Consider the following 20,736-nt stretch of genomic DNA (forward strand, 5'->3'; position numbering starts at 1 on the left):
TAAAAGGAACTCTATGGGTTTAAATAAAAGGTCTAGGAACCAAAGAGGACCAAAGGGATAAGTTCCAAGAGAGAAAGCCCTAATGAGGTAAGGCCCGATTTCAGTTGTTCTAGAGCCAAAGGAAAGCCCGTGATCGTCTGCTAAGTTTAGGGTGCGGTAAGAGCCTACAAGTAGGTGGCTTACTGAGTATAATTTTTATACTCATTCCCTTTATACTTTTTTTTCAGGTACGTGAGGCGTCGAGTCAAGAGAGGGCGCGTCGATCGATGTGGGTTGTCACAGAGGAAGCGTGTCCCGGGGCGTCAGTCTAGTTTACTAAATAGTACACTTTGTCTCACATGTTCCTTTCCTTGTTTTTCTTTTACCTAGGCACTTATGTCCTTCTAATAAAGATATGTTTTTCTTTTGAAACAAATGATTTCCTTGAATTTCTCGTTTATGCATTACATGTCATACAATGTTAGTCACGGCTTAATTTGGGGTCGTGACACTCCAAGTTCTCGAAATCCAGACGGATTATTCATGAAAAATGTTAATCTGATCGTACAACCATAATTCATAGTTCTTGAACTTTCATGCTTAGATTTAACAAATCATTTAGAGTACTTAAACTTTCAAATTCTGTTTTTCTGTAACTTTTTACTAGTTGAATCTCTGCAAGTTCTCGAAATCCAAACTGACTATTCATGAAAAATGTTAATCTGATCGTACAAACATATGTTGTTTGAACTTTCCTGCTTAGATTTTACAGGTCATTGAGAGTACTTAAACTTTCAAATTTTGTTCTAATAGGTCTGTGAATTTAGATTCGGATCTTTTAATTTTGTGTCTAATAAGTCTACGGTGTATTCAACCTGCTCACGAATTATAAAAATTTGACCTATTCAACAAAAAGTAAAAATTTAGAAACTTGTTAGACATAGAATTTAAAATTTTAGGGACGATCAATTTACACTTTTCATAGCTGAGAAACTAATGGAATTGACGAACACTTAGCATATCTTTGTTTCAGTTTGGACCTTGGAATTGAAGATATTATGTAATGAAAGCTTGCATTTAGGCTCTTCTCCTATAGACAGCCAGTAAACTTGATACTCATCCAAACTATATTATGCTTGCTCAATTTAGCAACTGTGACCATTTCTTTCTCGTTAGAGATTCTATATTGGTTGAAGAGAGGAACTAAGCATTCTTTAGAAGGGTATAGAAACCTCTCTCTAATCGACACATTTTAAAATCGTGAGGGCTATTACAACTAGTATCAGAGCCAGACACTGGGTGGTGTGCCAGCGAGGACGTTGGGCCCGTAGGGGAGTGGATTATGAGATCCTACATCGGTTGGAGAGGGGAACGAAGCATTTCTTATAAGGGTGTGGAAACCTCCCTCTAATAGACTCGTTTTAAAACCATAAGGCTGATAACGATACATAACGAATCCATATCTATTAGTGGTGGGATTTGGCTGTTACACATTTACATTGTTATTTAATACTTGAAATCTTGTATTTAACAGGGTTTCGTCTATCGAGTTTCTTCGAGTCATAGGTCGAGGAAGGGAAGCGTTCTTTTGGTTGATTTTGGAGACGATTTTTATGACTGGCATCATGAAACCAACAAATATGATATCAGTTTCACCTTCAACAGAGTTTGTTTAAAAAGAGCTCACCAAGCCATACAAGAAGCATCTGATTCTTTGTTCCACAATTTCCTTTTCCCTGAATCCATGTCAAGAACAAGACATCCCTCCATTCAAGTTACACATTCTACCCATCAATGTCTTGATCCTGCTCAAAAAAATGCAGTCCATCACATTTTGAACCTTCATGGCTCACCACCTTATCTGATCAACGGTCCACCGTGCATTCACGTCAACGACCGAGCCCGGAATCGAACGTTCGAGCTTTCGAGAACAGGCACAATCGTTAAAGAAGCAGTGATTCAGATTTACTCAACCTCTCCTAATTGCAGAATCCTAATCTGTGCTCCTAAAAACTCAACATGTGATGAGCTGATGATATCTTTGAAGAAGGTGATTCCCGAGTCCAACATGTTTCGTGCTATCGCCGCTTTTCGAGAGCGAGACGATGTACCATACGACATATTGTCTTCGTGTTATTACAACGAGGACGAGCAGTGTTTCAGTTCTCCAATACTCGACAAGCTCCGCGAATACAAGATTATATTCTCGACGTACATGAGTAGCTTCCGACTACATGCTAAAGGCTTGGCTGCTGGACATTTCAACCATATTTTCTTGCTCGATGCATCGGCAGCTATCGAGCCAGAGACGTTGGTGCCTTTGACTAAGTTTGCTACAAATGCAACCAGTGTTATAGTTACTGGACAGACAGGGAACCAACCTAATGTTCGGTCAACAATCGGTCGAAGAAATGGATTGAAGACATCATATTTTGAAAGACTTGAGCTAAGCTTGCCATATATAGACCTTAATCCTCTATTCATTTCAGGCTTAGAGGAACAGACAGGAAGTAATGGCGAAGTTGTTGGGTTGACCGGTACATATATGTATTAACATACCATATTTTATAATATATATATATATATATATATATATATATATGTATGTAACGACCTAGGCCCACCGCTAGCAGATATTGTCCTCTTTGGGCTTTCCCATTCGGGCTTTCTCTCAAGACTTTAAAACGCGTTTGTTATGGGAAGGTTCCACACCCTTATAAATGGTGGTTTATTCTCCTCCCCAACCGATGTTGGACATCACAATCTACCCTCTTTCAGATTTTCCCTCAAGGCTTCAAAACACGTATGTTAGGGGAAGGTTTCACACCCTTATAAATGGTGATTTGTTCTCCTCCCCAACCAATGTGGGATATCACAATCCACCCCCTTCGGGGTCCAACGTCCTCGCTGGTACTCTTTCCTTCCTCCAATCGATGTGGGACTATCCCAAATCCACTCCCTTTGGGGCCAGTGTCCTTACTGGCACACCGCCTCGTGTCTACCCCCTTCGGAGAATAGCGAGAAGGCTGACACATCATCCGGTGTCTGGCTCTAATACTATTTGTAACAACTCAAATCCACTGCAAACAAATATTGTCCTTTTCGGGCTTTCCCTTTCGGGCTTCCCCTCAATGCTTTAAAACCGTCTGCTAGGGGAAGGTTTCCACCTCTTATACTGATTTGTTCTCCTCCCTAAACAATGTAGGACATCACTATATATATAGGATGTTAATTTTCAAAAATATTTTTTTAATTTTAAAAAGTTTCATTAATACCCTTCAACTTTGGTAATAAGCTAAAAAAAATGAGTTAATATTATGTTTAAAAAATACCCATACAATTTTAAAAGTATTATTAACTTCTTTTAACCTTGGTAAACAAATATAAAAAATTCTTAAATTCAATCTATCAATTATGGATGGAAACATCTATCTATCGATACCTCATAAATTATCTCTAAACTATTCAAGATTACTTTTGAAACTTCATAAATACTTTTTAAAACCGGGTACAATTTTTAAATTTTTTTAAAAAGTTTATATGTATTCTAAAAAAAAAAAAAAAGTCTAATTTAAAGTATTTATTTAATAGATTTTAAACTAGCATGATTTTTTTATGGACAATCTTGAATACCTAACATTTTTAATTTTAAATATTACGTGAATATTTAAAATAATAATAAAAGGAATTTTTAAACTTATTTTTAAGAGATTTTAAAATAAATAAATAATTAATTAAAGGATTAAAAATGTAATTATTCTTAAATTCTTTAATTTGTTCCAAGTGTTTCATTTTATGTGGTTTTAAGCCATATTTGATAAAATTCCATAACTCAAAAAAGAAAATAAAAATAAAAAAAAAATAAAAAAAATAAAACCTTTTTTATTTAAAATATTCAACTTTAACTTGTCTGTGATTGTCGTTTATAGGAGAATCTTGACCGTCTATTTAATAGAAATATTTTTTTAATTATTATTTGTCAAAATGAAGTAGACGATAATATTCAAAATAAACTTTTCTAAAAATTTGTCATATTTTCAATAAAATTTTAAAAATTTTATCAAATAATTTAGATTAAATAAAATAATTTTCATTTAATTCCTATAAATTTTAAATAATTTCTTATTATATATTTGAAATTTTAACTTAGATTAACTCCTACATTTGAATTTTCTAAAAGCATTGATTTTTTATTTTACAGATAATATATCATTATGTCTAAGCTTAAGAATAAAATTTATATAATAATTATTTTATTTTTTTTATTTGATTCTTTTCTCTCCCCCTTCACTGCATAAATATATTCCATAATTTTTTTTTCTTTTTAAAACTTTCGAAATTATTTCATTAAAAATAAATTAAAAGAAGTGAACTCGAAAAACAACCGTAAAAATTCGAGAGTAACTCTTTTTTATCCTTAATAGGTCGACTGTAATGTCCCACATTGGTTAGGGAGGAAAACAAAACACCCTTCCCCTACTTGGAGCAAACGCATTTTAAAGCCTTCAAGAGAAGCTCAAAGAAGACAATATCCATTGAATCTGGATCGTTACATCGACAATGTATTGATTGAAATTTGCGTTTCATAATATCATAATCTTTTTTTTGGGCAAAAAGCTTTGATGCTTATGGGCATGCCCTTCACCCATTCCTCCTCTTCTACCATTCCAATATTTTTTTTTAGAATATCTTCTCACATATTCCAACACATTAATCCTTTTTTCATAAAAGAATAAATAAATAAATAAAGAATAATGAATAAAAACAGCATATATCTATATATATATATATATAGTTTTTTTTTTTTTTTAATTTGCTTCATCCCCATTTGATTTTTATATTTCTCGTGACACGATCGTGTTATCAACTTGACTTAAACATTATCTCCACCAATTAGTACGAGTTATTTTAGCATGTTTTGTCTTCACTCACATGCATCCTAAAAAAAATTTCTAAAAGGTTGACTAGTAAACTGAACCAAATGGTCAGTTTTCCAAAAATTAACCCAACCCAAATAAAAAAAGATAGGACCCAACTCAATTTTGAGATCGCGTAGTCTGGGTTGGTCGGATTATTATGTTATATGAACACCCTATTTAGAGTAACGTATAGGTCCATGGCTTGTGTCCAACTTGCTAATGTTAATTTTTGGTTTAGGTGAGATTTGAGTATTTAACAAGCAAAGCCACGAGAGCTTATGCTCAAAGTGGAAAATATCATACCATTGTGAAGACTCGTGTTCGTCTAACATGGTATCAGAGTCATGCCCTAAACATAGTCGTGCCAATAGATTGGCAAATCCTCGAATGTCGAACATACGACTCCAAAAAGAAAAAAGAGTTAAGCCTCCTCGAAGGCCGTAAAAAATGACTAAGACTCCAAAAAAGTCGAACCTCGATTAAAGGGAGGCGTATTTTGTTCGAGGGGAGGTGTTGGATAAAAGTATCTCACACTGGGTTTATTAATATTGATTGTGGTATATTTATATTGCTTTATTATCTTTATATTTAATGAGATTGTATGCATTTATAAATTAATGTTATTAATATCTTACTAATTAAATTATAAATCCAATCATAATTTAGATGTAATTTCTTCATTTATTTAGAAACATCAAAATTGTGAGAAAATAAGTACAATTTTAAGATATAATTTATAATAATTTTTATATTTCATAAAAAATTATTTAATTTTTAAAGTTATAAAAATATAAAATAAATATTTAAAAGAATGGTACTATTTTCAATAAATTTTAAAATCACTATTTCTTTATTTTTTTAAATATTATATTTTTTAAAAATATCATCGAATAATCTTGGAAAGGGAATGGGGTTGGGATTTGGGACCCACCGTTATATATTTTTTAGAAAATAAATATAAAGATTCAAAAGAATATAAATATTATAAATATTAATCGTAACGCTAACTAACGGTTAGTATAAATATTACGGAATTTTCGTTCTTCCGCGTGTTCGCTCTTTCTTCTCCGCCATTCATTGCTTCATTCCTTCGTCTTCTTAACGTATAGAAGTTGCAGAAAAACAAGGAACCGACATAGGATTTTGCTTTCTTTCCTTCTCTCCCACTCCCCTTCGACGGTATGTTTCTCTTTTGATCTCTTCATGAACCTGCATTTTTCATTCTTTGATTCGATTTCGTGTTTTGTGATTGCTGTTTTTGTGTTCCGGTCTCTGCTTGTCTTCTCCTGTTTCTTTGCGTGTGATTTTCTGGATTTTGTTCTGATTTCGAACTAGCCTGCCGGCGAGCTATTTGCTAGTTTTCACCCTCATTTTGATTGTTGTTCTGGTATTTCCTTCCGGCCGGGTTGAAGTCCGATGATCGGATTTCCTCATTGTCGATTTTTTTTTAAATTTTTGAAGATTCTATAGCAATGCAATGAAATGAGATATTGTCTGAGGTTGAATATAGGGTAGTTTGGAGGAACGCCGATTTTAGGACGCGGTATGCGTTTTTAGAGAGGAACGATTCATTTTTCTTTTTGTTAATAGTTAGTATACCAGAACCAGCGCCGCATTGTGGAAAATTCAATGCTCTTCCTCCGATTTGACCGTCTGTGTATGTACTGTAGAAAGAGAGTCACCGAGTGTTTGTCTACTGAGAATTATTGAACGAATTAGTATCCAAATTTCGAATGTGAAAAGATTAAATTGACTTGTTTAGAGTGTGAGGACTGGATTTCTTCTGAATTACTTCGAATATTGAGACCTGTTTCACATTTTTTTACCGAGTTTGAAAGTTCAACGGGCATGTTTTGTTCACGACCAAGTCAGCCTGGGATTATGACTCGTGATGTGAATCGTACGTCTTTTACCTGCTGTTATTCCAGACCTCGAGTAGATCTATCTTTTGAGTTTGAGGTTGGCGTAGTTGATCCGGGCGGTTCATGCTCTGTTTAGCAAATCAATCCGTTTACTTGGATTGGATATTATTGGGTGTGTTTGTTTTCTGGTTCACTTTTTTTTATCCTGAGCATATTATTATATGGACGGCAACGCATAAAATGACAAATCCTTATCAATGGTCTCATCTTCCTTCTGAAGATGGGGGGCCTGTTTTTTCTGGAGTTGTGTCGCTATCCTCACCGAGTTCTTTGGCTGGAGCTCACAACACGTGGCGTCAACTAATTCTTTTTCCCTCCTTTTTGGGGTTTCCCAGTTCCTAGTTTAAAAGTATAGTGTTATTTAATCGTGTTACTTAGCCATGTGAGATTAATGTTCTAATTTGCTGGAGACGTGTTTTTCTGTTGTTTCAGGAACGTGCGTGGGTGGGAACGGAAAGAGGACTTGACCAAAACCCACATTTTCTGGGAAACTTCTTGGACGGTTTGGTTTGAGGATAAATGACATCGGCTATCAAAGTAGTTGACAGCCCGATTTTATTGAATTGAACAGTTTCAAAGATCCATCCGAAGATCATCTTTCTCGTGCCCATTAACTTTCAGTAATCTCCTAGAAAGGTCTCGCTTTCTGGGCGTGTTCATCTTAGATTGCTCGACTCTTGATTTTTGCCTCATGATCTTTCGGAGTAATCTGCAATTGGCATGAGACATTTTGATCTGTGTCTTGGATATGGGTTCCTTGTCCGGAATCCTTCAACGACCATTCGTCGCTGTAACTGCTGTGGCTGTGGCATCTTTTTCCTCTGACTTTTCAGACAAGTTACCGTCTCAGAGACCCCCAGAGGCTTCTTTTTCTTTTCCTCCTTCTTCCTCAGAATCAATTTTGGATTTCTTGAAGGAATCAAGGACGTCATTTGTTTCCCATACTCCTGTTTCAAAACTTGCATACTTATCATTTGTTACTAAAATTCATGCACCTATCCCTAAATGTAGCTTTCCGATTCCAAATTCCAGTTGCAACTATGTTGGAAACTTCCGCACGTCTTTGGCTTCCTCCTCCGTTCTCTCTAATTTATATCAGTCAGCTGCATTGACCAAGGCATCAAAGCAGGCTGCACCTTCACGTAATCTTTCTTTCCCACCTTCTGAGGTTATGTACAGATGGCATTTACCGGAGCCAACGTCGGTAGATATTACGGGTAGTTCTGCTTGTTCAGTGGCAAAATCTAGGACGGTGGTGGTTTTATTAGGATGGTTGGGAGCAAAGCAGAAACATTTAAATAGATACGCCGAATGGTATACTTCCAGGGGTTTTCATGCCATTACCTTTACTTTTCCAATGGCTGAGATACTTGCGTATCAGCTTGGTGGGAAAGTTGAACAGCACATTGACTTGCTTGTGAACCATCTAGCTGATTGGTTGGAAGAGGAGCACGGGAAGAACCTGGTGTTTCACACTTTTAGCAATACTGGATGGTTAACGTACGTTTTTCTCCCTCTTCATTGAAAATGCACGCAGAATGAAAGTTTGTTCATTTTCCTATTTTGCTGGGAGTTGGTAATGGGGATTTTTGCACTTCACATTTAGCACCTTGGGCTTTTCTTGAACCAATGTCTTTACGTGATTGTTCCCTTGGACTTATCTCGATGCAGGTATGGAGCAATTCTGGAGAAGTTTCAGAATCATGATTCTTCTTTATTGGGAAGGATTAAGGGCTGCATTGTTGATTCTGCTCCTTTTGCAGCTCCTGATCCTCAGGTAATGGCAGCCTTGAAATGAAATTCTTCTTCTTTGTCAACGAGGCAGTCATCAATATTAGAAGATATACAGTTACTATTGCACCATGTTGACGCCATTTCCCTTATTCAAAAAATTGGTGCTTGCTGTATGTATTAACCTTGTACTGTAAACTATGCTTTGATTTAAAGTAAAAATAAGATCACTGAATTGGGTATTCTCCACCGTCGATTTATCAGGTTTCATATGGGAAAAAGACTCAAGTGGCCCTTTTTCCTTGCATATCATGTATATTTAAAATTATGGATAAGGACAAATTTTTGTTTATTCAATTATTATTTTCTCTGTGAATTTAAAGTAACGTTTGTTGTAGGTTCTCACAGCTCTTTTATTTATCTTGCACCTTATTTTTGCTTGTAATAGGTCAATTTACATTCAAGGACTTTCTCTTTTAGTAAGGATTGATGGTGATCTGTGTTTCTATCTGAGTTTATTTTTTTTAACAACTATGAGGGAAAGTATTTGTTAAATCTTGTTATTGCTTTTCTAGGTCTGGGCTTCAGGCTTCTCTGCAGCCTTTTTGAAAAAGAACAGTGTGGCAACAAAAGGATTGACAACCTTGGACAACACAGGGATGGAAATATCAATCAGCAATAAAGAAAATATAGAACCTAAACCTGCAGTTACCGAAGCAGCACTTCTATTAGTTTTGGAAAAGATCTTCGGCTTCGTTTTGAAACTACCTACAGTGAACAGGTAGTTTCCCTTTTAAATGCGATTGTTATAACTAATATTATTTTTATTAGAAACAATTTTATTAATGTATGAAATTTACAGAAGGGATAGATAATCTATGATGATTACAGAAGGCTTTCCCAATTGAATAAAAGGGAAGCAAACTATATAAAGCAAAGATGCTAGACAATTTAGCCCAGAGAGAATTCTTAGGATAGTGCTTTCTATTTTTGGCAGCCATAATACGGTGGAAAAAGCTTTTCGTACATTAATTTCTTCCCTAGCAGCCAAAGATAATAGCTCAGCTATCATTTGCTTTCTTTATATCTGTTGAACCAAGGGAATGGGGTCAGATTCCTCAAGGTTGTCAATAATAGAAATTACCTTCAAAACCTGGTTTCTTTGAGGTGAGTTTGCAGCCAAAAAATGTCTTTAATCCACGGTTTGATCATTTCCTTCATCCCTTTGAGTTTCATGATAAGACCATATGTCTTTCCACCAATACTCAGGAGTAGAGGAAGGACAAATAAAAAAGTTCTTGCCAAAAACTAGGTCTCTTCCAGAATCTTCAAAGGCCACAAACCCCTGAAATCCAAAACTTAAACCCATCAGCATGAATGAAGAGGGTGGTTAAAGTGTACCGGCCTTTGGTGATATCAAAGATGGATAGAGTAGAGTCGTTCCACATCATGAAGATACCCTTGACAAACCATTAGCATCCAAAGTAGTCCAGCTAATGTTCCTTTCTTGTAGGTAATTTTCTCAACCAAAATGTTATGTTCAACGAACCTCTCTTCTTTGAAGAATTTCTGGTTTAGAGAAGCGGAGACAATGGTTTTGAAGATAGTAACCAGCCAATGCAATGATTCCCAGGGTAGTGTGACAAAGAAGGCTCTATCTCTTATAGACTTTGTAATCTTCAATCTTGTGCCTCTATAAATGGAATTGACTTCAATTGAGTGGCAGATCCCTTCTTTAGGGGTCGGTAGTTGGTTTTCTGGTTGTCGAGAGAGTGTCGGGCTGGTGGTAGATAGTCGGTGGAAGATGGGGGTGTAGAGGGGTTGGTCCTTCCTGTAATGGCACCTTCCTTTTGCTGCCACTACTACCAGTATATTACAAGATAGAGCAGATGCAAGAAAAATTTGGAAAATATTGAACTCTAAAATTATATAGGATGGTCATTAACAAGAGACAGTGCATAAATATGATTAATTTCATATCCATTTACAACTGTGCCTTGTTTAGATTTGTAACTACAGTTTATGTGCAAGTTTAGTTCATAGACCTGTCCATGAAATCTAAAAGACGAAAATTGTTATATTTTCCTACCAGGAGGCTCTCTGATGTGTTGAACACATTATCGTCGTCACAACCAAGCTGCCCTCAACTGTATATCTACAGCTCAGCAGATCGAGTTATCCCAGCAGATTCCGTGGAATCATTTATAGAGGAGCAACGACGCGCAGGACATGAGGTTAGAGCTTGTAATTTTGTGTCCACCCCTCATGTAGATCATTTTAGGAATGACCCAAAATTGTATACTTCTCAGCTTAGTCAGTTCCTGGCCGATTGCTTGTTTACCTCTTGTTGTAGAGAGTCCTGTTAGCTCAATGAGTTCGTTGCTCACCATTTTACCCCATCTTCTTTTTATACAACATTGTTTGTTCTCACAAACCAGTGAGGGCAAACAGAAGCCTAAAATTCATTGGTTTATAATATAGATCAAAGTTCTTTTGTATTTATGGGGTGTTGATCATGCTCGGCTTGTGCTGTTGAACGAGCACGAGAGGGGTGCATGCGTATAACATAAACAATAGTCACCCCATGATTCTAAAAATTTGAGTGACTATAAATTTGGAGAAGCTAACACCAAACATACACATAATATATATCAACTTACATTGATACTAATTGAAATTTGTACAAATTGAGACAAATGTGTCTATCTAGCTTTCCTTGGCTCCATTAAGTAAATCCTAGGAAGCACAAGGAAACCGAAAGGAATAGAATAGAAAAGAAAACACTTCTGCTAAACATATTCTTCCAAGTTCCAAACATAACTAGCAGTTAGTCTTCCACTCATGCGAGATAGCTTGTTGAAGAAATCTGAATGTTTTTTGGAAATTTTGGAACCCCATGAACCAGAAATCAAAATTATCCACCGTTACTATCTCCAAGTATTTCTGTGAAGGCTTCATCACATTCTTACTTTGGTTCACTCTCTCTATCCTCCCCATTGGAATCACTACCTGCACCAACATCACAACCAGTTTAGTAAACCTCTAACTCGAGACAACTTTACGTTCGAAAGAAAATTTTAACCATAACTTTTTTTGACCTAAGACGGGTTTGTTCCCTTTTCGAACATGACTTTACTAATAATTAGTTGGTCCTTCAAGGAACTAATCCCGAGACAAACTACCCATCTTACAGTGTCTCCTTGTAAACTCGGTGCGGCGGTTAAGCCTGCATAGAGCCAGATGAGGGGAGACCTAATAAGAATGTGTTTCTCTCGTAAACAAATAGTGGATCGAAGAGAGAGATAGGTTGTTACCTTGTAATGAAATCTTAGGAGCTCTCCAGTTGGGGAAGAAAGTTTGAGTGATTTGTCACTGCAAAAAGCTAGTTTGTGTGTGGATATAAAGAGAAGACCTGCAAGAGGTCCTGTTGTTGTTGACAAATGGCATTGACAAGCCTTCAATAGCTTCTCTCCTTCTCTTACACTAAATAACTGCTTGTAAACTTTCCTCAACCCACCAACTTGAAGAATCTTTGCTCCCAAGTTTAACTTTCCCTTCACTGTTTCTCTGATCTTTTGTCCTAATCTCACTGCAACTTGACAAACCAAACAATACAAACATAAGTTCATGGCTTCTATGTTGTACTATTGTGAGATCCCACATCGGTTGGAGAGGAAAGCGAAACATTCTTTATAAAGGTGTGGAAAGTGGAAACTTCACCCTAGCATACACGTTTTAAAACTTTTAAGGAGAAGTCCGGAAGGGAAAGCCCAAAGAAGACAATATCTGCTAGTGGTGGACTTAGGCTGTCACTAATGGTATCAGAGTCAGACAATGGGTGGTGTGCCAACAAGGACACTAAGCCCCAAAGAGGGTGGATTGTGAGATCCCACATCGATTGGAGAGGGAGATGAGTGTCAGCAAGGACGCTGAGCCCAAAAAGGAGATGGATTGTGAGATCCCACATCGGTTGGAGAGGGAAACGAAATATTCTTTATAAAAGTATGGAAAAATAGAAGCGTTTTAAAACCTTGAGGGGAAGCCCGAAAGGAAAAACCCAAAGAAGACAATATCTACTAGGTGGACTTGAGCTGTTACAACTATAATAATTTGATTGACGAGCAATCATCTTTAAGTTGGTTTAATGGGATGTTGAAAGTCTTAATTATAAGCCTCATGGATTTGATTTGATATTAAAGAACCATATAGTGAAAAAAAAAGCTTACCATGTTCTCTAACTCCATGGGCAAAACTCCCAACCTTGCTCCCCCTGCTAACAACTGCATCCTCCCTACCTGCAAACATTTACAAAACTCTCTCCATTCAGTCACCATTCACCCTCACAACAAATACACATAGACATCAACCCAAGGAAAGAAAAAAAGAAATAGAAGCTTTACATTGTTTTGTCGCCCGGGGTTCGCCATCGGGAGATTGACTACCGATCGGAGCAGGCAACAGTCTCTTCAGCGACTTCTCAACCGGCTGAAACGCCGTGGAGCCAACAAGGATCCCGGCAACTTCTCGTGTCATCAAAGCATCCATTTTCTTCTGCTTCTACTTGTATGTATGAATTAATGTACAAGGTAAAGGAGTGAGGGGGGATGATCAATGTTCTTCCTCCAACTCTTATAAATGGTGAGACATTGAAACATGAAGCTTTGAGCTGAGTCAGCCATGGCCGTCCACCAAGATTATTAAAAGAACGGATATCAGTGAAAGAGTTTTTTAAGAGAAAAGGATCATAAAGGGAGCCAAGATAATGTTGGGGCTTTGTAATTTTTACTTGGAAAATAAAGCATAGTGGAATTGCCTTTTTTGCAAGACCCTTAAGAAGGATGCTTTCTTGTTATGCAAGCACGTATACATTTATAAACTATGCCTTAATTACTTTACCTGGCTTCTTTAAATTCTTTTAAGGAATTGTGTTCACATACTTTTGTGTAATTTGGATTCGTTTTTTTTAACGGTTATTTAATTCTAAAGTTCGTATGGACGAAATTGATCATTCATACTGTCCGGTTAGTATATTTAAGCCTAAGATTCGTTTTTTATGAAAATTAGTAAAAATTTATCACTCATACCGATGGGTTGGTTATTTACGAGTCACAAAGCCTTATGTGATCATTTTTGGACAAAAATTTGGACCTAGAATAATACAATAACGACCTCCAATGAAAATTGAGACTCGGACATTGTCATAGTCTTTGTTCCAAATCCCAATTTTCTATTTGAAACATTTATAAACATTTATAAAAAGTTGAGGGTGTTATTGTAATTTTTTTGAAAGAACGTGTGTATTTTTTCTAATATGGGATAAAGTTCAAGGGTATTTTTATAATTTAGTCTTTAAAAATTCTTTTAAGCGGAGTTCGAGTCGAAAAAGGTAATATAATAATATTAATGTAAAAAAAAAACTTAGGATAAATCTAAAAACTATTAAAATTAGAAAGAAAAAAATGGTTTAAAAAAAAATATGGAAGCAACTTTTGCAAATGGATCATATTTTATAAGCGTAAGAGCTTTGTGATGCAACTCTTCCCCTTTTCTACCAATACAAAGAAAAAGTTAAGTCATGTGAAAACATTTTTATTTTTTTAACTTTATTCGTGCAGGCAAGAAATCGAAAAATAACATGATGTGTCACTTCGAGTAATAGTATCAATTAGGAGACAAATCGGTAATTTGCCACGTGAACTAACCACTTAGAAGTCTCGTGTCTAGGTACGTGCTTGGCCATATGGTCGACATGAGTGTACGAATGCCACATTGATTCGAGTATAATTTGTTAGCCGCCGCGCATAGATCATTAGAAATGGCATAGCATGAAATATCATTCACTTTCTAATAAAAGACCGTGATAATTTCTTACCAAAGATTTGTAGTCATCCTAACCAACTCAACTCATAGATGAATTCAAATTAAGCATTAGTTTAAATTTGTGAGTGTACATTGTCAAACACCACGTCAGTATGAGACTCTGCTCGTACATTGATTGACATCCTAATTGTCAAAGAGACCATTCACATCACTAATGATCTTTTATCAAGAGTCGTGCATCCATAATATCAACCGCAAAGTATAATAATTACTAACTCATCGTTGGTAAGTCTAACCTAACTATGGTTGACATAAGAATAAAATAGAACTTAAAAACTTACCAAAATTGAGTGATGAGTTGTGGTTAAATATGTTTATTTAACATGTGGGATCTGTCCCGAGATGGAGAATCCTTATTCAAATGGGAGAATGAGGAAGAAAATGAAGAGAAATTTTCCATGTTCACTAAACAGAGCTGTGACGAGGATTATTCTCCATCTCGGCCGACCCATATATATATATATATATATCCATAAATTTCTCAAAATAAAAAATGAAACTTTTATTTATTTATTTATAAATTAATATTATTGAGATCTTAAAGAAATTAAAGACGGGCTTTATGAGAATCATTTGACATTGCTTCCTTTTCCCACTTTATATATATATATATATATATATATATATATATATATATCTTTTTATTTTATTTTATTTTATTTATTTAAGCTTTGCAATGGCACCCATATTCCTTTTCCCAATTTTGTACCAACTTCCACTAAAAGAAAAAGTCCATTTATTCATTTTATTTATTTATTTTAGCTTTGCAATATAATGTTTATGCACTTTTATTTTAGTTGATTTATTGAACAACTAATATAACATATACCAATTAATTAATTAATTAATTTTTTCGTTCAGAAAAGTCGTTAAACATCACATATTATATTAAAAATATAATTTGAAATTAATTAAAAGTATTAAATAATCATTAAATACTATTTTAATATTTTATATGTTATCATTTAATTTTGGTTTCTACAAAATTGGTATAAAAAATATAAACTCCCAAATATTAATTATCTTATATATAACATTATTTTATATAACAAAATATAGACATTAGTTATCCCAAACATTTAAATCTAAATATTTAATATTCATACTTATAAAACCGTGATAATTCAAATTCACCTAGTAGATATTGTTCTCTTTGAACTTTTCCTTTTGAACTTCCTCTCTAAGTTTTTAAAATGTTTCATTCTCTCCTCACCAATCGATGTGACCACAAGCAGATATTGTTTTTTTTTTTTTTTTTGCTTTCCCTTTCAAGTTTTCTCTCAAAGTTTCTAAAACGCGTCTCCTAGGAGAGGTTTTCACGTGACTGTTAGCAGATATTGTTTTGTTTTTTTGTTTTTTTTTTCAACCAAGGTGGGACTCTGGGACTCACTCCCAATAATCCTCAACAATCCTCCCCTAGGCTTATGGAGCTCTCGAATAGCCTCCCCTTAATCAAGGCTCGACCCTTTGTTCGACATTTGAGGATTCTATTGACATGGTTAAGTTTAGGGCATGACTCTGACATCATGTTAGGAATCACAACTCTCCACAATGGTACGATAGTGTCCACTTTGAGCATAAGCTCTCATAGCTTTGCTTTTTTGAGCTTCCGGAAATAGTATTCTATCACTGGGATTCACTCCCAATAATCCCCAATAGGGATCTCACATAAACAATATATGCAATTCAAACGAACCAACTTGAGCAATGGCCACTACAGAAGACCATAGTGATCGTTTGCCTAAACTTATTTTACTTATTAAGCCAATCATCTAAATATAGATTTACTACTAATGGTGACAATATATTGACATGTAAAGTCATGTTATGGTGAGATGATGCTTATCCAAAAGGTGGGATCTTCTTAGAGAGAGATTTTGAATGTAAAAGTTTGAAACTTTCAAGGAAATAGGATGAAGAAGTGGAGAACATAACTTGTCAATCACAAGAGAATTTGTACAATTGAGTTGATTGTATTGTGATCAAAACCAAAGAACATTTCTGCTGCATTATCTTCCTCCAAGCATCTAGCATCTCTTGCATTCTTGATAGATCACATCTTGAAGATATTGAAGAGTTTTGCGATATTTCAAGAACCCCATAAACCAGAAGTCAAAATTATCCACCGTAACTATTTCCATGTACTTCTGTGAAGGCTTCATCACATTCTCACTTTGATTGATTCTCTCTATTTTTCCTACTGGAATCAATACCTGCAGACAACCATTTCTTTCGAGTTTTAGTGCTGCGTGAGAGGAAGAAGATGATGACGACGACGATGATGAACAAGAAAGCAACTATTGCTCGGGCGAGCTTACCTTGTAATGGAATCGAATTAGCTCTCCGGTGGGGGAAGAAACTTTGATCGATCTGTCGCTGCAGAAGGCGATCTTAGCTGTGGATATGAAGAGCAGACCTGCAATAGGTCCAGCTGTGGTTGACAAATAGCAGTGGACAGCCTTCAATAGTTTCTCGCCATCTCCAACATTAAACAATTGCTTGTAGATTTTTCTTAATCCACCTACTTGAAGAATTCTAGCTCCTAAGCTCAACTTTCCTTTGACAGTTTCTGTGATCTTGGATCCTAGTTTCACTGCTCATAAACCGAAAAGTTTCTATCAAACTTTCATTCTAATCAGCTCACTTGGATGTTTATTCATCCCAATTCTTTGTTCTCTTGAGCAGCATATCAAAGCGTTTGAGAATCTTAATAATAAACTAAGAAACTAGACTAACAAACTCACCATGCTCCCGGACTCCATGAGCAAAGCTGTCAGCTCTTTTACCAAGCTTGTTCACCCTGCTAAGCATTGAATCTTTACTACCTGGAAAGTGAAGACTATTCTCAATCCAAAAACCCATTTCTTGTTCATTCATTCATTTATCAAAGCATGAGTTTGGGGGATTTCTTACATTGTTTTAATGTTGGGTATTTACTGTCTGGAGATGGAATGTTGTAGTGGCCAGCAAGATCAGGTAAGAGTCTCTGAACTGATGATCCAATTGGAAATCCAATAACATGTCTCTGTAGTAAAGCTTCCATCTTTGATTAATGATAAAGAAAATTCAGGTATACAAATTCTCTTGCTAGGAGTGGCTTGATCTCTACAGCCACTCAACCAGGATGTTCTTAACTAGCAAGAAGCAGGGAGGAGATGTTTTCTTAATGACTAGTGTATCAATCTCTGGCTCTCCCACTATATTTAAAGGGATCGAAAATTGTTGGTGAATCTTACTTTCTGTTGTCTGAGTCATCCAGGATGCATCAGAAAGAATAAAAAGATTAAGATAATTGGGAAAAAGAAAAAGAAAAAGAGATCTTAGGTTTAGTAACTTTAGAAAGAAAGCAAAACAGAAAGCCTTTTGAAATATCTCCAATCTCCTAAGAAAGCTTCGGAAGAAAGGCTAATCTCTTGCAGAACAGGCCTTGTTCTAAGCATTAGCTCAACAAAAACCTCAAGGAAATGAGAGAGTAACAACATTCATCCTACAAAGGCCTCAATCCGGTGAGGGGGAGGATCAACTCAACAAAGATAACCCATATAAGAATGTTCATAGTTAGAACATTTATTAACATGAATTCTGATGATACCATTTAGAAATTTGGATTCGATTTCTTAACCACCTCCCAACCCCACCCAGATAAAGTAAATAAGAAGAAGAAAGTATAGAAAAAGTTGGCCATTGAAAATAGATCCCAAGACAACTTTTGTATCATAGCACTACAGATTCCTACTTTTCCTCAATTTAAAATGGTGAGGCTTTGATTTTGAAACTTTTGAGCTGGCTTATTGGCTTTCTGATGCCAGCTGACTTTTCATAGACCCCAATTGGTAAAACTAACACCTAGCACATGCTAAAAGGCATAACGGTCGCATAGTTTTACCAGAAATGACATTTGATATCATGTTTTCAGTACAAAATCTCAGTTGTTTACCTAATATAACCGCTATTTTCTTCTCCTCTGACACACCCAGCATCAAAAAAAGCTTGTAAGCACCACACTGAAGGTGAAAAAAGTACCAGGACTTACATCAAACACCTTGTGTGCACGATCCCAAAAGATATATTTCTAGTTCATTATGGGTATTCAGGAAATCCCATTTTGATCTTAATTCATTCCAAACAAACTAGAAACGGGAAAAAAAAAATCCAAGGATAATTCAAGTCGGCAGATCAAAAGAGGAAAAATTAGTGGAGGGAGAGAAAAATTCATGACCTTACTTGAGAAGAAGATCAGGAGGGTCCCCATGTCGACTTGGAAAGCTGGGATTCAACCTGATAATGTGGCAACCATCCTTTTCGATGAATCACTAGCGCGTATATTCATCAATGTTTGAGTTGTAAAATGAACGACCAGAACCAAAAGGATGTAATCAAAAACTGACTTGGCCTTGGGAAAGTGATTGTGAAATTTAAATCGAATATTTTCATTATTTTGTGAAATTAATTCAAGAAAAAACTTTATGTAACGGTCAAATATTAACAGATAAAATAATCAAAGTTAATTTCAAATAATTTTAATCACACAATTAATTACAATTATTTTAAAAAAAGTAAAGACTTATATTAAATTATTAATTGAAATAATTTTGGCAAATAATTTTTTTAAATTAATTCTAATTAATAATTAATTTCACTGATTTCATATTTTTTAATAAATATACTCATGCTAAAAAATATTTATATAGAAATTAATTGCTTAATATATTATTTTTTTAATTAATTTTAGTATATTCTTATCAGTTATAGAATTAATGTAAATATAAAATTATAACAAATATATTTAAAAAATAAAGAAAGCTTAAAAAAAAGAGAAAAATACGGTTCATATAAACAAAAGTCTAAACCAAAAGTCAATTGGTTTAGAGCATATTCACGAAAAGATTCGAATAATTCGTCATATATTTTTTTAACTAAAAAATAAATAAATAATATATCTTATATTAATTTTTTAATGAGAATGATATTATTAATAAAAATATTTATTTTAACAAACATTATACTAATATTTTTTTGAATTTGATTAAAAGTGATTTAATCAAGTTAAATAAAAGTGTGTACATAATTAATTAGAGAAACCATTATTAATAGTTAATATTATTTGATTTGTTTTTATATTATTAAATAATGATGTGTAAAGTATAAAATATATTGTTTTTATATTATAATTAGGTTCTATTTTTGCTATAAAATAATAATAAAAATTGCACTAAATGAGCTTCAAAGTTTCAAAGACATTTATGAGTTGGATGTTCTATTCTTTCCCAACTGCTCAACATTTTTTTGTTCCTCAGCTGCCTACTCTTATATTTTCATTGCCAGTAAGAGAAGATAATTGAAAGAAAGGCGAAAGCGATTGGATCTTTCAATGCACCGTTACATCTTTTATCGTCTTGATATCTGGGTGAGGGACCCCTGCAACGACGGGAGGCTTGAATGTTCCTTTATACATGGAAAGTTTTTTAAAGGAATCGAATTTATTGGTTACACAAAGATGAGGCTCAAATGTTTCTTTATACACGGAAAGCTTTTTAAAGGAATCGGACTTATTGTTTGTACAAAGATGATCGATCGCCATAATGACCCAAGCAAGCTGAAGTAAGGCTAATATGTGCCTTTTCCTCACCAATTTGGCATTCCCAACTAATAATTTGTGTTTTTGAAGCTATTCAACATAGACGTGTGTAGCATCAGATACGTCATTAGAGCCATGTTTACGTGTGCATCCGTAACCACTATGCTAGGTGTCACAATCGCATTCTTGCGGTAGCGGGACAAGGATTGTGCGACACTTGTTCTAATCCAGCGAACAAGTCATTCGTGTGAAATTCGCACTTCACGGACAATATTGATGTATGTTCGAGTCTCGAGTCACATTTGAGATAAATGTTTTAGAAAACGTCAGCGAGGAAAAATGGTGAAAACAATTTTAAAGAAATCAATGTTATAAGCTAAAAGTGAGTAGGCAATAAGGATTTTGATAACATATAACCCGGGTAGGAAAAATTGATAATTAGTCACATCCCCCTATAGTACATATTTGGCATTTGGGTGTAGACGTGGTTTTGTTAGCCGGTCATACACCCCATATTGACACAACAACAATAATAAAAGTCTATCTAACATGAAAGTAAGTAAAAAGAGTTTAGAACGGACATGTGGTCATAGACAACATTTCTTGGACAAGCATGACAAAGACATCCGACATACAATTATAGGCAACATGTCTTGGACAAGCATGACCATGGCACCGGGCTTGGACCTTATATGCCATATGAACTGAAGCAGAGATTGACAACGGT

At 35.0% G+C, this 20,736-nt stretch overlaps 4 protein-coding genes across 8 annotated transcripts in view; 2 read left to right on the top strand and 2 right to left on the bottom strand.

Annotated features, from left to right (window-relative positions):
- Positions 1 to 2,562, top strand: part of LOC111444678 (probable RNA helicase SDE3) — a 17,650-nt gene extending 15,088 nt beyond the window's left edge. For both annotated transcript variants that reach the window (XM_023082664.1, XM_023082665.1), the window contains one exon: positions 1,514 to 2,562. In XM_023082664.1, the coding sequence (XP_022938432.1) occupies positions 1,514 to 2,533 (1,020 nt within the window). In that variant the 3' untranslated portion in view covers positions 2,534 to 2,562. The remainder of the gene's footprint in view (positions 1 to 1,513) is intronic.
- A 3,360-nt stretch (positions 2,563 to 5,922) lies between these two features.
- On the top strand, positions 5,923 to 11,051 carry LOC111444683 (transmembrane protein 53-like). Of its 2 annotated transcripts, none has more exons than XM_023082680.1 (5): positions 5,923 to 6,077; positions 7,253 to 8,320; positions 8,492 to 8,597; positions 9,127 to 9,332; positions 10,644 to 11,051. In XM_023082680.1, the coding sequence occupies exons 2-5, from the start codon at positions 7,569 to 7,571 to the stop codon at positions 10,915 to 10,917; spliced, it is 1,338 nt and encodes a 445-aa protein (XP_022938448.1). In that variant the 5' UTR covers positions 5,923 to 6,077; positions 7,253 to 7,568; the 3' UTR covers positions 10,918 to 11,051. The 2 variants fall into 2 exon arrangements, with proteins under 2 accessions (XP_022938448.1, XP_022938449.1); XM_023082681.1 differs by lacking the exon at positions 5,923 to 6,077 and adding an exon at positions 6,826 to 6,932.
- A 136-nt stretch (positions 11,052 to 11,187) lies between these two features.
- Positions 11,188 to 13,223, bottom strand: LOC111444686 (putative GEM-like protein 8). 2 transcript variants are annotated; one of them, XM_023082686.1, is made up of 4 exons: positions 12,952 to 13,223; positions 12,778 to 12,846; positions 11,866 to 12,140; positions 11,188 to 11,560 (listed from the first exon to the last, which is right to left on the bottom strand). In XM_023082686.1, the coding sequence occupies exons 1-4, from the start codon at positions 13,094 to 13,096 to the stop codon at positions 11,372 to 11,374; spliced, it is 678 nt and encodes a 225-aa protein (XP_022938454.1). In that variant the 5' UTR covers positions 13,097 to 13,223; the 3' UTR covers positions 11,188 to 11,371. The 2 variants fall into 2 exon arrangements, with proteins under 2 accessions (XP_022938454.1, XP_022938453.1); XM_023082685.1 differs by having other exon boundaries at positions 11,866 to 12,146.
- Positions 13,224 to 16,345: 3,122 nt separating this feature from the next.
- LOC111444694 (GEM-like protein 7) lies at positions 16,346 to 18,794 on the bottom strand. 2 transcript variants are annotated; one of them, XM_023082694.1, is made up of 5 exons: positions 18,651 to 18,794; positions 17,345 to 17,456; positions 17,176 to 17,256; positions 16,750 to 17,024; positions 16,346 to 16,644 (listed from the first exon to the last, which is right to left on the bottom strand). In XM_023082694.1, the coding sequence occupies exons 1-5, from the start codon at positions 18,681 to 18,683 to the stop codon at positions 16,459 to 16,461; spliced, it is 687 nt and encodes a 228-aa protein (XP_022938462.1). In that variant the 5' UTR covers positions 18,684 to 18,794; the 3' UTR covers positions 16,346 to 16,458. The 2 variants fall into 2 exon arrangements, with proteins under 2 accessions (XP_022938462.1, XP_022938465.1); XM_023082697.1 differs by having other exon boundaries at positions 17,345 to 17,677; positions 18,651 to 18,752.
- Between the last annotated feature and the right edge of the window lie 1,942 nt (positions 18,795 to 20,736).

Source organism: Cucurbita moschata, unplaced genomic scaffold, assembly GCF_002738365.1.
Source record: "Cucurbita moschata cultivar Rifu unplaced genomic scaffold, Cmos_1.0 Cmo_Scf00007, whole genome shotgun sequence".
NCBI lineage: Eukaryota > Viridiplantae > Streptophyta > Magnoliopsida > Cucurbitales > Cucurbitaceae > Cucurbita > Cucurbita moschata.

Excerpts from the sequence above, each read along its gene's own strand:
- LOC111444694 (XM_023082694.1), bottom strand. The coding sequence starts at position 18,683 with ATGGGGACCCTCCTGATCTTCTTCTCAAGTAAG. Across the intron at positions 17,257-17,344 it reads ATACCCAACATTAAAACAAT|GTAGTAAAGATTCAATGCTT; the intron begins GTAAGAAATCCC and ends TTCACTTTCCAG. Across the intron at positions 16,645-16,749 it reads TAATTCGATTCCATTACAAG|GTATTGATTCCAGTAGGAAA; the intron begins GTAAGCTCGCCC and ends GGTTGTCTGCAG.
- LOC111444686 (XM_023082685.1), bottom strand. The coding sequence starts at position 13,096 with ATGGATGCTTTGATGACACGAGAAGTTGCCGGGATCCTTGTTGGCTCC. Across the intron at positions 12,847-12,951 it reads ACCCCGGGCGACAAAACAAT|GTAGGGAGGATGCAGTTGTT; the intron begins GTAAAGCTTCTA and ends AAATGTTTGCAG. Across the intron at positions 11,561-11,865 it reads TCCTAAGATTTCATTACAAG|GTAGTGATTCCAATGGGGAG; the intron begins GTAACAACCTAT and ends ATGTTGGTGCAG.
- LOC111444683 (XM_023082680.1), top strand. The coding sequence starts at position 7,569 with ATGGGTTCCTTGTCCGGAATCCTTCAACGACCATTCGTCGCTGTAACT. Across the intron at positions 8,321-8,491 it reads AGCAATACTGGATGGTTAAC|GTATGGAGCAATTCTGGAGA; the intron begins GTACGTTTTTCT and ends ATCTCGATGCAG. Across the intron at positions 8,598-9,126 it reads TTGCAGCTCCTGATCCTCAG|GTCTGGGCTTCAGGCTTCTC; the intron begins GTAATGGCAGCC and ends TTGCTTTTCTAG.